Source organism: Sander vitreus, chromosome 24 (assembly GCF_031162955.1).
Source record: "Sander vitreus isolate 19-12246 chromosome 24, sanVit1, whole genome shotgun sequence".
NCBI classification, from domain to species: domain Eukaryota; kingdom Metazoa; phylum Chordata; class Actinopteri; order Perciformes; family Percidae; genus Sander; species Sander vitreus.
Window position 1 is genome coordinate 14,198,830 of NC_135878.1, and position 14,296 is coordinate 14,213,125.

The 14,296-nt window shown below is 40.0% G+C and overlaps 1 protein-coding gene across 2 annotated transcripts; it reads right to left on the minus strand.

Moving 5' to 3' along the window:
- Positions 1-1,884: 1,884 nt before the first annotated feature.
- Positions 1,885-8,327, minus strand: s100b (S100 calcium binding protein, beta (neural)). Of its 2 annotated transcripts, XM_078243930.1 has the most exons (4): positions 8,154-8,327; positions 7,838-7,923; positions 6,140-6,304; positions 1,885-3,895 (listed from the first exon to the last, which is right to left on the minus strand). In XM_078243930.1, exons 3-4 carry the CDS (start codon positions 6,275-6,277, stop codon positions 3,749-3,751), a joined length of 285 nt encoding a protein of 94 aa, XP_078100056.1. In that variant the 5' UTR covers positions 6,278-6,304; positions 7,838-7,923; positions 8,154-8,327; the 3' UTR covers positions 1,885-3,748. The 2 variants fall into 2 exon arrangements, with proteins under 2 accessions (XP_078100056.1, XP_078100055.1); XM_078243929.1 differs by lacking the exon at positions 7,838-7,923 and having other exon boundaries at positions 8,154-8,324.
- Positions 8,328-14,296: the final 5,969 nt, after the last annotated feature.

Here is a 14,296-nt window from a genome sequence, read left to right on the forward strand (position 1 = left end):
TTAATGACTTGAGACTCGACTCGGACTTGTAAGTTAATGACTTGAGACTGGACTTGGACTTTTAAGTTAATGACTTGAGAATGGACTTGGACTTGTAAGTTAATGACTTGAGACTGGACTTGGACTTTTAAGTTAATGACTTGAGACTCAACTTGGACTTGTAAGTTAATGACTTGGGACTAGACTTGGACTGGTAAGTTAATGACTTGGGACTCGACTTGGACTTGTAAGTTAATGACTTGAGACTAGATTTGGACTTTTAAGTTAATGACTTGAGACTCGACTTGGACTTGTAAGTTAATGACTTGAGACTCGACTTGGACTTGTAAGTTAATGACTTGGGACTCGACTTGGACTTGTAAGTTAATGACTTGAGACTCGACTTGGACTTGTAAGTTAATGACTTGAGACTGGACTTGGACTTTTAAGTTAATGACTTGAGAATGGACTTGGACTTGTAAGTTAATGACTTGAGAATGGACTTGGACTGGTAAGTTAATGACTTAAGACTAGACTTGGACTTGTAAGTTAATGACTTGAGACTCGACTTGGACTTGTAAGTTAATGACTTGAGACTCGACTTGGACTTGTAAGTTAATGACTTGAGACTGGACTTGGACTTGTAAGTTAATGACTTGGGACTCGACTTGGACTTGTAAGTTAATGACTTGAGACTGGTCTTGGACTTGTAAGTTAATGACTTGAGACTAGACTTGGACTGGTAAGTTAATGACTTGAGACTGGACTTGGACTTGTAAGTTAATGACTTGAGACTGGACTTGGACTTGTAAATTAATGACTTGAGACTGGACTTGGACTTGTAAATTAATGACTTGAGACTGGACTTGGACTTGTAAGTTAATGACTTGAGACTGGACTTGGACTTGTAAGTTAATGACTTGAGACTAGACTTGGACTGGTAAGTTAATGACTTGAGACTGGACTTGGACTTGTAAATTAATGACTTGAGACTGGACTTGGACTTGTAAATTAATGACTTGATACTGGACTTGGACTTGTAAATTAATGACTTGAGAATGGACTTGGACTTGTAAGTTAATGACTTGAGACTAGACTTGGACTGGTAAGTTAATGACTTGAGACTGGACTTAGACTTGTAAGTTAATGACTTGAGACTGGACTTGGACTTGTAAGTTAATGACTTGAGACTGGACTTGGACTTGAAAGTTAATGACTTGAGACTGGACTTGGACTTGTAAGTTAATGACTTGAGACTGGACTTGGACTGGTAAGTTAATGACTTGAGACTGGACTTGGACTTGTAAATTAATGACTTGAGACTGGACTTAGACTTGTAAGTTAATGACTTGAGACTGGACTTGGACTGGTAAGTTAATGACTTGAGACTAGACTTGGACTTGTAAGTTAATGACTTGAGACTGGACTTGGACTTGTAAGTTAATGACTTGAGACTGGACTTGGACTTGAAAGTTAATGACTTGAGACTGGACTTGGACTTGTAAGTTAATGACTTGAGACTGGACTTGGACTTGAAAGTTAATGACTTGAGACTGGACTTGGACTTGTAAGTTAAGTTATGATCTAAAAGTTGCGTGGTTACCAAAGCTCTCTCTCTCTCTGATGTTCAGTTTGTGGTCTTAGACATGATTCCTTGTGTTACGAGAGAAAACACTGATCCAAAGTCTGCAAAAAAATAGGATTGAGTATCTTTTAAGTCACTTAAACAATATATGACGGATGTTTTATGGTTGAGGAAATCTGCAGAACCTCTATATAAATATAACGACAAGCAGACACGAATAAATTGGGGCGAATTGAAACAATGTGTTTTCTTATGTATGCACATACTTTTACGAAGTGCAACAATGTTAATCATTAGGGGGGGGAAAAAAAACAAGAGTCACACATTGATAATTTAATTCATTTCATGTCATCGACATCCAAACAAACCAGTGCACAACATTTCAAAAATACATCTCGACAGACAAACTCTGTTCCAACTCTTTTGATAAACACTTTTTATAGCAGTTATCTATGCTAAGCTATGTTTTTTTTTTTTTGTTGTTTTTTGCATGACGAGAAGAATGCAGTGAATCGTTGAGTCGGATTTTTCGCTACAGGCAATAGCGGCTACTAAATCCAAACATTTTATGATTATTTTAACAGCCAGCTAGACATTTTAAATGTAGTACGACTCAAATGTTATCAAACTACCTAGATACAAATCATCTCCAAAGAGAGCTTCTTAAGAAGAAACGAGAGCTGAACAAATCACGTAGATTAGACAAACTTACTAGCGACATCCGAAATCTAACAGACAATAAACTCCAAGTTATGGTTGGCGTTCTGGCAGCTAGCGTATAAAATAAAGAAGCCATTTCTAACATTTGACTAGCCAATTACGCGTATTTTAAGTTTAAGACTAAGTTACAAGTCATTCCCAATGTTCGATAGTCAACTAGATTTTGTAGAAGTGTGTCTGAAACGTTGGTCAACTCTAACTACTGTAAATGGGGGCGTCCAAAGTGGCTTCTAGATTAGCTAAATCTCACAAGCCATTTTAAAACTTTTACCAGCCAACGACCAACTTACGAGTCACTTTCAATATTTGATAGTCAACAAGCAAACCCAGGTGCTCTCTCGGTAGTTGGTTGACTCCCAAAGTGTTAAAAAATCGTAGCCCTTTTCTCGATTTACTGGCCACCTAGCACGTGGAAAATCTCAAGAGAATTATGATTGGAGGCTGCTTGCCTAACCTACTAGCCACATCTGAAATATAACGGCCACAATCTTTTTTAACAACAGTTTTATAAAGTACCTCCAAATGGTTATCATGTGAAGTGTAGACAAACCACTCATTTGTAAAAGTTTCCGTGCCCTTCTACAACAGAAGAACCTTAAAATTATTGATCGGTGGTATGCAGAACTCCGTATCTGAAGTTGGTAGCTGTGCCCAAAAATCTAGCAAACATTTGTCATTTGATTCATAGAATGGGATTGGGAATTATGCTAAATTAAAAAGTGCAGAAACATGGCCAATTTCTGAGATTTTTCTTTTCAGGTTTCACAATACATTTTGGCCAACCTAGTTTTTGTAGCCTTTTCATTGTTTTGTTGCAGTTTTTCTGAAATCTTTGCCACTTTTGCCCACGTTTTTGCTACTTTTTCCGACGTCGTTACTTTTTTGGGGGTTTTATGTCGACCAAACTGTAAGTGAGAAGACTATACGAGACATGATATAATACAGTAAAAGATGCTTGACTTTTGAGATGACTTTTAATTGCATGCTGGCCCTTGATGGGATTCTTCTTTTCCAGCGTGGCCCCACGTGAAATTGAGTTTGACGCCGCTGTATTAGAGGGTAGGAATAAAACGATGGATATGGTCGTATGGTTTTGGAGGCCCTGTTGCAATTTCTGCAGCCAACTGGCGTCTGTCGTGCCAAAAATGTTTGTAAAAGAAACTACTTTTAGAAATCAGTGGCTAGTTTTGTGACACACTTTCAGAGCCTGAAGCCGTTTTGAAGACTTTACAAGCCATCTATGCATTTAGACTGAAAGAGAACAAGGTAGATTATTATTGCCAACCGGCTCCGATAATGTTTTGGCTGCTGGCTGGAAGGTGTGTTTTCCTGCCCCCCCACCCTGCGCTGCTCTCAGGGCACCTACAGGCTTTTTTCCCTTCTTTTATAATTTACTGTAGCTCCCCTCTTTTGTCTCCGCGGTCGCCTCCTCCTCCTCCTCCTCCTCCTCCTCCTCCTCCTCCTTCACTCGTCCTCTTGCTGGAAGAACTCGTGGCAAAAGACGGTAACCATGGCGATGAATGTCATGAACTCCTGGAAGTCGCACTCGGAGTCGCCGTCCGTGTCCAGGCCCTCCATTAGTTTATCGAGCGCCTCCTGGTCTTTCACGTGCTGCAAGAATCAGAATCAGAGTCAGAGACGCAGAGGTGGAAAGTAACGGATTACAGTTACTCACTAGGGCTGCACAATTAATCGCAATCTTATCGAAATCGCAATATGGACTAGTGCAATATCCATATGGAGGGGGGTGCAATATTTGTTAAAGGCAAAATATGTGTCAAACCATTCTGAAATCAAGTATTGTGGTGCTGCCGAGAGGTCCCGGCCTACACATCGTATCCTACAGACCACAGAAAAAAATCACACTTCAATCAATTTTTATATTTTTCAATGAAAATGAGAATAATGATACAAAAATGATCATTCCCTCCAGTATTGGGAATCATATCGCAATCGCAATATCAGTCTAAATAATCGCAATTAGATATTTTCCTAATATCGTGCAGCCCTATTACTCGCGTTACCAATTGAGTCGTTTTTTTTGGGGTGTACTTTTAGTTTTTAAAGTAGTGTTTGGAATCTGTAATTTCAAACTTTCACTGCAGTATGTTTTGTTTGAGGTATTGTACACGTTACTGAGTAAAAGAATTATAAATAAAAAATAAAAAAAAAGAACTCTTAACGTTGCTTTGGCAAAGTATCCGTCAACAAATTAAAAACTCAAAAGCGCGACGTGGCTTTGTGCCCTTCTCCAAACACAAAAAAATAAGTATAAATAAGATAATAAATAGGTATGAATGTAAAAAAGTATACCTCCTGTCCACTGTTTAAAAGTCACTTTTACTCTGAGTAAATTTTTTAAGGAGCTACTTTTTACTTTTGCTTGAGTAGATCTTTATACCGCTAATTCATTCTTATTTCTTTTTTATGTATATTTGGGAAAAAAAAAATGAACAGAAATATTCAATCTGTCCGATAAGGAACGGGACGAGCCGAAGCTTGCTATTGTTCCCGCCCCTCTTTCAACTTTAAATAGTGACTGTATATATTACATATTTTGTATAGCAAGATAACAAATATACATGAAAAACACGTCATTTTAAACGCCTACCTAACATTTTTATTTATTTATTTATTTTTTACATTTTGCACCAAACAACCATAGTTGCAGTACTTTTACTTACATACAGTATTTTTTGACTCTTTCCAACTCCGCAGAAAAGGGTTTATTGCCACCATAAGTTACCCTTATGTTGAATTTACCTTGGTGAATGGTGCATACAGTGGTGCTCAGACGTTTATGAACTAAAAAGAGGAATAAAAAAATCATCTTTTGGAAATTGATCTTAATGCCTTAATTAAAAAAAAAAGAGGAGAAATCCAACCTTTAAGGACACCAATTGTCTTTGTGAATGAATAATGTATCGTAAATACATAAATGTTCTTCCTTAAAATACAGGGGGCATAAGTCAGTACACCCCTATGTTAAATTCCCATAGAGGCAGGCAGACTTTTATTTTTAAAGGCCAGTTATTTCATGGCTCTCTTGGTCTCTGGAATTAAAATACCCCCCCCCACATCATCACATCAGCTTCACCATACCTAGAGACTGGCATGGTTGTATTTCAGTTAGCCTAATAGCTGGTTTGATTTGCATTGAGAGATGATCTGATGGAAAGTACCCCCTGTATTTTAAGGAAGAACATTTATTTATTCACGATACATTATTCATTCACAAAGACAATTGGTGTCCTTAAAGGTTTGATTTTTCCAATTTTTTTAAATGAAGGCATTAAGATCAATTTCCACCGGGCCTCGTCTGACTCCAGGGTCAGGTTTGGGGTTTGGGGTTTAGGGTCAGGTTGGGGTTAAAACAGTTCAGATCACGTCATTTACACAAAATCCCGATATTTACATAGAGACACAAAGACACACACACACACACACACACACACACACACACACACACACACACACACACACACACACACACACACTACCCACAGTCGGCATTAGTGCTCCACATACAGTTAAGGCAATGAGTCTGTGTTACCTTATTTGACAGAAGTCTATGCATTTTTCCTATTGTTTCTGACAATTTGAAAAACAAAAATGCATATTATACTTTTTATACTATGCATATTCTACCCAGTTAACAAAACTGCTTAAAAAAATAATATTTAAATAAATAACTGAGAGAGTCCGGTATACAGCCAGACTGAGTAGAAGTAGAAAAGTGTGCATGAAAAGAAAAGACTCTAGTAAAGTACAAGTACCTCAACAATGTGGTACTTAAGTACAGTACTGGAGTAAATCTACTCAGTTACTCTTCCAGATCTCCGTTTTAGGTCTCACCTCCATCAGTTCCGGCAGCTCGTCCTGAAGCAGATCCTTCAGCTCGCTCTTCTTCAGCTTGTGTTTGTCTCCTTCTCTTTCTGAGTACTTCTGAAACACGGCGATGATGGTGCCCATCGAGGTCTCCAGGTCCGTCATTGTCAACGTTTTCGTTTCACCTTTTCACTAGAAAGAGTAACACGAGTCAGTTCAGGGTTTCACTCACCACGGGTACAGTGAAATATTGTTTTCTTTTCAGTGTAGAATGCAGAAAAACTCAGTCTCATACAGCGGTGGGATGTAACTAAGTACATTCACTCCAGTGCTGTACTTGAGTCCAAATGTTGAGGTACTCGTACTTTACTTGAGTCTTTTTCTTTTCATGCCACTTTCTACTTCTACTCCGCTACATTTCAGAGAGAAATATTGTACTTTTTACTCCACTACATTCATCTGACAGCTTTAGTTACTAGTTACTTTAGTTACCCCACTACATTTAAAAAAGAGAGAGGGACAAAGAAAGGCGACAAAATCCACATAGAAGAAACATGGAAAAAAAGCAGCAAAAATGTCTCAAATAAGGTCGTTAAAAGCGACAAAAACGCTGAAAAACGGGACAAAAAAAGTCACCCAAATCATCAAAAAGATATATATATATATATATATATATATATACCTACAGAGAAAAAACATTGAAAGAACGCAGACAGAAGTGCCCAAAAATGACAAAAACATCGGACAAATTGTCTGAAAAAAATCTTGTAAAAAAAATAAAATAAAAAAGGCAACAAAAGTGTCCAAAAAATCCTTGAAAAATGTCGATTTAAAAAAAACAAAAAAAAACCTCGAAACGTCCAAAGGCTACAAATGTCAGAAAAAGTGACAAAAACGTTTAAAAAAAAAATTCAAAATGCCGACTAAAACGTTGACAAATTTGTCCGAAAAAAACTTTAAAAAAGGCAATCAAAACGGATCTGAATACTTCTTTTTACTCCACTACATTCATCTGACAGCTTTAGTTACTACTAGCACAGATCCAGACTGACGCGGCTATTTTCCCATGTTTTTGTGTGTGGGTGACTGACGGTGACAATCTTCGAATCTTTAAGGGGCAAATGTGCATTGTCAATTTTTGTCCACAAAAGTTTCTGCAATTGACAGGCTCAGATTATTACTCCAAGTGTCTGACAACATTATGGAAAAGAATCCCTACAGAGATAGACCTTTTTTGAAAGCGTTAAATCCACTTTGTTTAACCAGAAATATCTCAGAGATCGCTATAACTAAACCCACCAGACTCCCTTTAAATAATCAATACTTTTAGCGTGTATAGAGCCAACACATTTTCACATGTAAACTGGTAAACTCTGTGTTTATTTCAACCAAAACTAGAGTTGTGATTGTTGCAAAAGTGGAAAGACGACCCAAAACAGCTTTTCATAGTTTTATTTTGTTTCTGTCGACTTTGAATGACGTGTATTTTACGATGCTTAAATTAATGTTTATTTACATGGAGTTTGGTGGGATTAGCGAACGCAATTTTTTAGATGTTTTTGTTTGTAAAAAAAGGACTTACTCTTTAACAGAAAGGTCGACCTCCTTAGAAATCCTTTTCCATAATTTTGTTAGACACTTAGAATAGTAATCTGAGCCTGTCAGCGGCAAAACAAGCACTTTTGTGAACGTAAATTGAAAGTGCGCAATTGCCCAATAACTTACACTGCAGCTTGTTTTCGCTGACTGCCGACTGCAGCGATCTCGCTCAATACTGGACCAATGTCAAAGATTGTTGTTCTCATCAGTCACTTAGACACAAAAACATAGGAAAATAGGGACCAGGTTTCAAAAAACTAAGTTACCATTAAAGCATCTACATCATACAGCACTGATTACAAATTCTATTTATATATACTGTATATACCACATCTGATGTGTGCTGGAATTGCAAGCTTTTTAAAAAAAACAACCAAAGAAGAAGTTTTCAGATTTTCTTTTCTGCATTTAAACGAAAGGGGGAAAACAAGAGGGACATTACCTCGGTGTAAGTCCAGGCAGAAGTTGTCCAGAGGGTGGAGGCTGAGGACGGACAGCAGCCTATATACTGCAGCAGTGGGGGTGGGGTGTGTGTGTGTGGAGGGTGAAGCGCTGAGTCATTCAAACTGCTGACCAATCTCGTCCGCTCCCCTCCCCTCACTCCACTGCAGCGAAACCAGCACTGATGCTCCGACTCTTACTGCCAGTCTTGAAATAACTTGTACATAATGTCATGTCACGTCATGGTCACATTTAGACAACGTTGACTTTGATATGAGGATTACATGTTATCACCTTTCCATGCTGTCATAACAAACTGACCACCGTGAACAAAAACTGCGACTCTATTTTTTGATGATGTGAAAGAGACCGAGACACAAACACACGTTCTTATTTTCACTCGCCTACATGCAGTAATGACATGTGACATATTCCTAATGTCCGTGTGGCTCGCAGACGAGCTTAAAATCCAATTCCGGAACTTTTAGCCAACAATCGACGAGTCACTTCCAATAGAAAGTAGTTCTGCTTTTTTATAAGCAAAAACAAGCAAAAACAAACATATATATATTTTAACATATTGTTATAATTGTTGTCCCTAGATGTGAGATGGTGTCAGACTGTGGTCCGTTTAAAGTCCGTTCAGAGCCTCCTGGTGTATCGTAACGTTAGGCATTAACTGGACTAGGCAACTATTATTTTTTTAATTAACTAGAAGTGTACCAAATGAACAACGTGTCCATTTTTCTTATAGTTAGTGCTGCTTTACAAACGTCTTCACCTTCACATGCATTACAGTTACAGATCAAGTTACTTTGTAAGAATTACAGGCTCTTATCCAGTTGACATGTATTTACAAAAACCTTGCCAAGCCCTTCGGGACTCTCTCTCTCCGTTCACCGTGGATCGTATACTATCCATCTATGTCTTTGATCCGGATCTGCTTCTCAGTCCGCGTTGTGTTTTGGGGGTGGGTGGGGGGCATCTGCTGGGAAAACAAAAAGCCCCGTTTCAGAGGAAGCGGATGGCCGTGCATGTTAATGAAGACGTTCTTTTCACTGGTGAAGTTGGCCAGACGTCACACACAAACGCTACATCTGCTACCGGCCAAATAGGCAGAAGTTGAGATGTCCCGGTGCCAGGTTTTTACTCCCAGAAAGCTGTAAACAAACTTTTAAAGATTATTTTCGGGGCATTTTAGGTCGAAGATGTGAAAGGGGGGAGAGAGCGAGGGGGAATGACATGCAGCGAAGGGCCGCAGGTCGGAGTCGAACCTGCGGCCACTGCGACAAGGACTGAACCTTTGTACATGGGGGGCACACACTGTACCAGGTGAGCTATCCAGGCACCCCTGTAAAGAAACTTTTGAGACTTCTAGGAGGGGAAAAACAGACGCCAGGATTTTCAGGTAGCATAGGTGTAGATTTCGTGGGGGGGGGGGGGATGCAGAGGATAAAAATCACCGTTATATCCTTCTCACTAGCGCCGTCCCCGATTACGTGACTGGCCACCGCAACGTGACGTTGGGTTGCGTTTCTCCGAAAAGTTGAATCTGTCTCAACTTTATTACGGTATTGAAAGAAAAACAAAGCAAGAGGCGTACATTCGAATCCTAAAATTGAAAATCAAGTACCGACCCAACGAACAAATATCCGTATAGTCGGCGAGAGAGACTGAATTTTCAAAATAAATTGGACACTTTATGACTAGCATGGTGCATTCTGTGGCTCGGAACGCATTAAAGGTGCCGTAGGTAGGATTGCAAAGATCCAGGACTTAGCCAAAAAAATGTGAACATCGACAACTTCTCAGTCCCACCCCCCCCCAAGCCCCTCCCCCCACAAGGGAGAATGAATGCGTGTGCGTGAGCAGTGACTGAGACGCAGTTAGACACCCCCCCCCCCCCGGCCCTGATTGGTGCATCTGAACAGGGAGCGGTGGATTTTTTGCAAATCACACTACAGGCTGTAGGTGGCGCCAGAGGAGCTGGATTTCTTTTGAAATGACCTGCTTCATGTAGTTCTACTGGAACATAGGGTCAGTTTCAGCAAATACAACAGACAGGTAGTTTTTATAAGTCTCACCTAAGACATGTTACATTAGACAGCCAATCACAGACATCATTAGATCTCGGTAGAAGCACGCTGCGTGCTTATTGGCTCTCCGACGCCGATGAGATTTACTCCTTAGGTATTGAAATTGGGTATTGAATGACGAGGCGTTTTTTCGATACTCAAAACGTAGTGTAATAGAATGGAAATGCTCGCACACTCAAAACCTACGCAAGCTTTTTTTTGAAAAGTAGAAGCCCGACGGCACCAGACGGGAGGCTCCAGGCTGCAGCCGTACAGTCTTGCATATTTTTTCTCAAACTAGTGTGAAACGCCAGTGTTTTTTTAATCTTTTTTCGGCCCTTCTGGCATTCGCCAGATTGCCAGTCCGCCTATGAGTGTGGCCCTTGGTAAAGTTGAGTTTGACACCCCTACTTTAGAGGCAATTTGCTCGGTGCCTAAAAAGTATTGAGTTGGGTACCCAGCCCTAAAGATATACCTGTAGAATAAACTTTTTTTTTTTTTTTACTTTTAAGATGCAAAAAAGAAAAAAGAAAAGGATGTAACATTGTAACAGAGCAGGTAAAGCGTGTTGTGAATACGATGTGAATAATCTCCACAATGTGCTGAATTCCTTCCTCCAGCGCCCTGCCTGACCTCTCTGTATTTTCAGTCCAAACGTGATAAACCGCGCCTTTGTCTCGATGATAAATACACTCCTCACGCGGACGCTCGACAAACCGTCTCATTGTTTGCTACAAAACACTGAAACTCTGTGCGAAGGAAACGGGCCGAGACACAGCCGAAGATAACCTTTGATTTGGGATTTTGAGTGAAACCTCATTCTATCAGTGTATAAAAGTAAAAAAATAGGATATAAAATGCACTTAATTGCTCAAAAATGAGCACTTATAAAGGAGACTTTGTGACTGAACTCACAATTTTGGACTGTAAACATAATAGTAGCTCATATATTTGAAATGGTACGGTGGATCAAGTCATCAATTTTTTTTTTATTTTTTTTTGTCACGTTTTATCTCATAATTCTGACTTATTAGCCCAAATGCTGCACTCATAATTCATTTTTATCATCATTTTAATTTGCTGTGCAAATATTATGACTTAAATAGGAGGATGTTTGACGCACTCTCCTATAATTCTGACTCGTATGTCATCTAATTATGAGAAAGTACAGTACAAATAAAGTTGTATATAGAGTATTTTTTATCCATATGTTTTCTTGCCTTTGCAGAAATAAGCTTCAGTCGAGATGTAAGAAAAATGAAATGTTTTGCCTTTGTGCATAGTAGAATCCTTTATTAAGTCCTAGTTTTGACATTTTGTGGGATGGTCCAGTAAATCAATAGTATGAATCATAATCTTTATATAGAGTATTATAGTTTTTCCTTTCTTTCTCTTCTATGTTACAAAGTAAAGTGAGTCTGTGGCCAAACAAAGCCCTGACAGATTCTACTCTTCAGCATTTTCACAGCCATCCCCTCTTTCTTCTCCTCTGTTGTGTCTCTCTTTGCATTTCTTTTCCGTCTCCCGGGTGACGGCGTCCTCAGAGCCGGCCCCGGAGTCCCTGAGCTGAGCCGTCGCCCTGGCAACCGGTCAGCACCTCTCTCTGGGCTGAAAAAGGTTTTGCCAGGCCGCTGAGTCATTACCTGGCAAACACAGACACACACACACACACACACACACACACACACACACACACACACACACACACACACACACACACACACACACACACACACACACACACACACACACACACACACACACACACACATACACGCACGCAAACACACACACATACATACGCACATACACACGCACACACACACACACACACACACAGATACACTCACACAGATATGCACACACACACACATTCAAACAAAGACACATGCACGCAAACACACACACACATACATACGCACGCACACACACACACACACACAGACACACACACATACACTCGCACAGATACGCACGCACACAGATACACACACACACACAGCTACACACACACACAGATATATACACACACACACACACACACTCGCACAGATACGCACGCACGCACACACATTCAAACAAAGACACGTACACACACACACACACACACACACACACACACAGAGATACACTCACACAGATACACTCGCACAGATATGCACACACACACATTCAAATAAAGACACACGCATGCAAACACACACACACACACACACAGACACACAGACACACACACACACACACACACATATATATATACACACACACACGTGTCCTGAGGTTCTGGTGTTTTCTTTCTTTTTAAAGGATTTTTGATGTGCTTTTTGGGTTATTTTATTGTTTGTATTTTCTGTTTCCAAAGTCAAAGAAGTACCCTGTCAGCCTACTGTGGCGTCTGACCTTTGACCTGCTCATGGTTCAACCCATTATATTTCTGTCCTCTCTGTGGGATAATTCCCACAATTCACCACGAGAGGGCAGCTGTTTGTCATGCACGAATCATAAAGAGCCCAACAACCTCATCTTGACAAATGAAAAAGATCCTCAAAACACCAGAACCTCAGGACGCGTGTGTGTGTGTGTCTGTGTGTGTGTGTCTGTGTCTGTGTGTGTGTGTGTGTGTGTGTGTGTGTGTGTGTGTGTGTGTCTGTGTGTGTGTGTGTGTGTGTGTGTGTGTGTGTGTGTGTGTGTGTGTGTTAGCTAGCTCTGCTGGAGTAGTTAGATGTGTAGATATAAAGATATAAAGATAAAAGAAATGTCGAAAAAGCTCCAAAAAAGTTGAAAAAAACCCTACAAAGACGTCAAAAAAAGCGCCAACAAATGTCACCACAGAAAATGTCAAAAAGAAAAATCTGAAGAAGCAACAAAAACGTTGAAATTTTTTTTAAAATAAGCGACCAAAACATCAACCAAAAATGGTGTCTGCCGATCACAACGTAATCTGGACGGATCCTCAATCTGTCAAATCGCAGAAGGCTCGTTTGGTTTGCAGCGGCAGACAATAAACCGTGATAATACGGAGGAAAGTGTTTTCTGGAGGGTCATGGCCCGCTGTGAGTGTTATTGTGCGGCGTATTACCCTGAGTTATGGCTGCAATCAAACCACTCTATGGTTTGTGAAGGTTGGCAGTTGTCGCCTGGAGCTCAGACATGAATTTCTGTCTTTCTGTCTCCTCCATTTCTCTTCAACACACTCCCTACAAAAGAAACATTCACGTTATCATGTCTCTGATTCGCCCTTCAAATCCGATTTTTATTAAACCAAGAAAAACTGTCAACTGAGGATACTTCCAGTTTTTGACCAATTAAGTTACTTTTATTTTAGGTATTTTCCAGAAAGATGTCTTTAACTTCATCACAAAAATGCAATGGAGATGGATTCAGTATTGTTGGAGCCATATGTCACTTTGTTTTTTGTTTTCTTTGTTAGCACGTTGGTGACGTGAACATACAGTGGGGAGAACAAGTATTTGAGGTTTGGTTTTCCCACTTACAACGCATGTAGAGGTCTGTAATTGTTATCATAGGTACTCTTCAACTGTGAGTGACGGAATCTAAAACAAAAATCCAGAAAATCACATTGTATGATTTTTAAGTAATTAATTTGCATTTTATTGCATGACATAAGTATTTGATACATCAGAAAAGCAGAACTTAATATTTGGTACAGAAACCTTTGTTTGCAATTACAGAGATCATACGTTTCCTGTAGTTCTTGACCAGGTTTGCACACACTGCAGCAGGGATTTTGGCCCACTCCTCCATACAGACCTTCTCCAGATCCTTCAGGTTTCGGGGCTGTCGCTGGGCAATACGGACTTTTAGCTCCCTCCAAAGATTTTCTATTGGGTTCAGGTCTGGAGACTGGCTAGGCCACTCCAGGACCTTGACATGCTTCTTACGGAGCCACTCCTTAGTTGCCCTGGCTGTGTGTTTTGGGTCGTTGTCATGCTGAAAGACCTAGCCACGACCCATCTTCAGTGCTCTTACTGAGGGAAGGAGGTTGTTGGCCAAGATCTCGCGATACATGGCCCCATCCATCCTCCCCTCAATACGGTGCAGTCATCCT

What these genes read in the sequence shown, in the direction of transcription:
- s100b (XM_078243930.1), bottom strand. Translation starts at nt 6,277, where the DNA reads ATGACGGACCTGGAGACCTCGATGGGCACCATCATCGCCGTGTTTCAG. An exon ending in AGCTGCCGGAACTGATGGAG is followed by an intron (nt 3,896 to 6,139) that starts GTGAGACCTAAA and finishes TGATTCTTGCAG; the next exon opens with CACGTGAAAGACCAGGAGGC.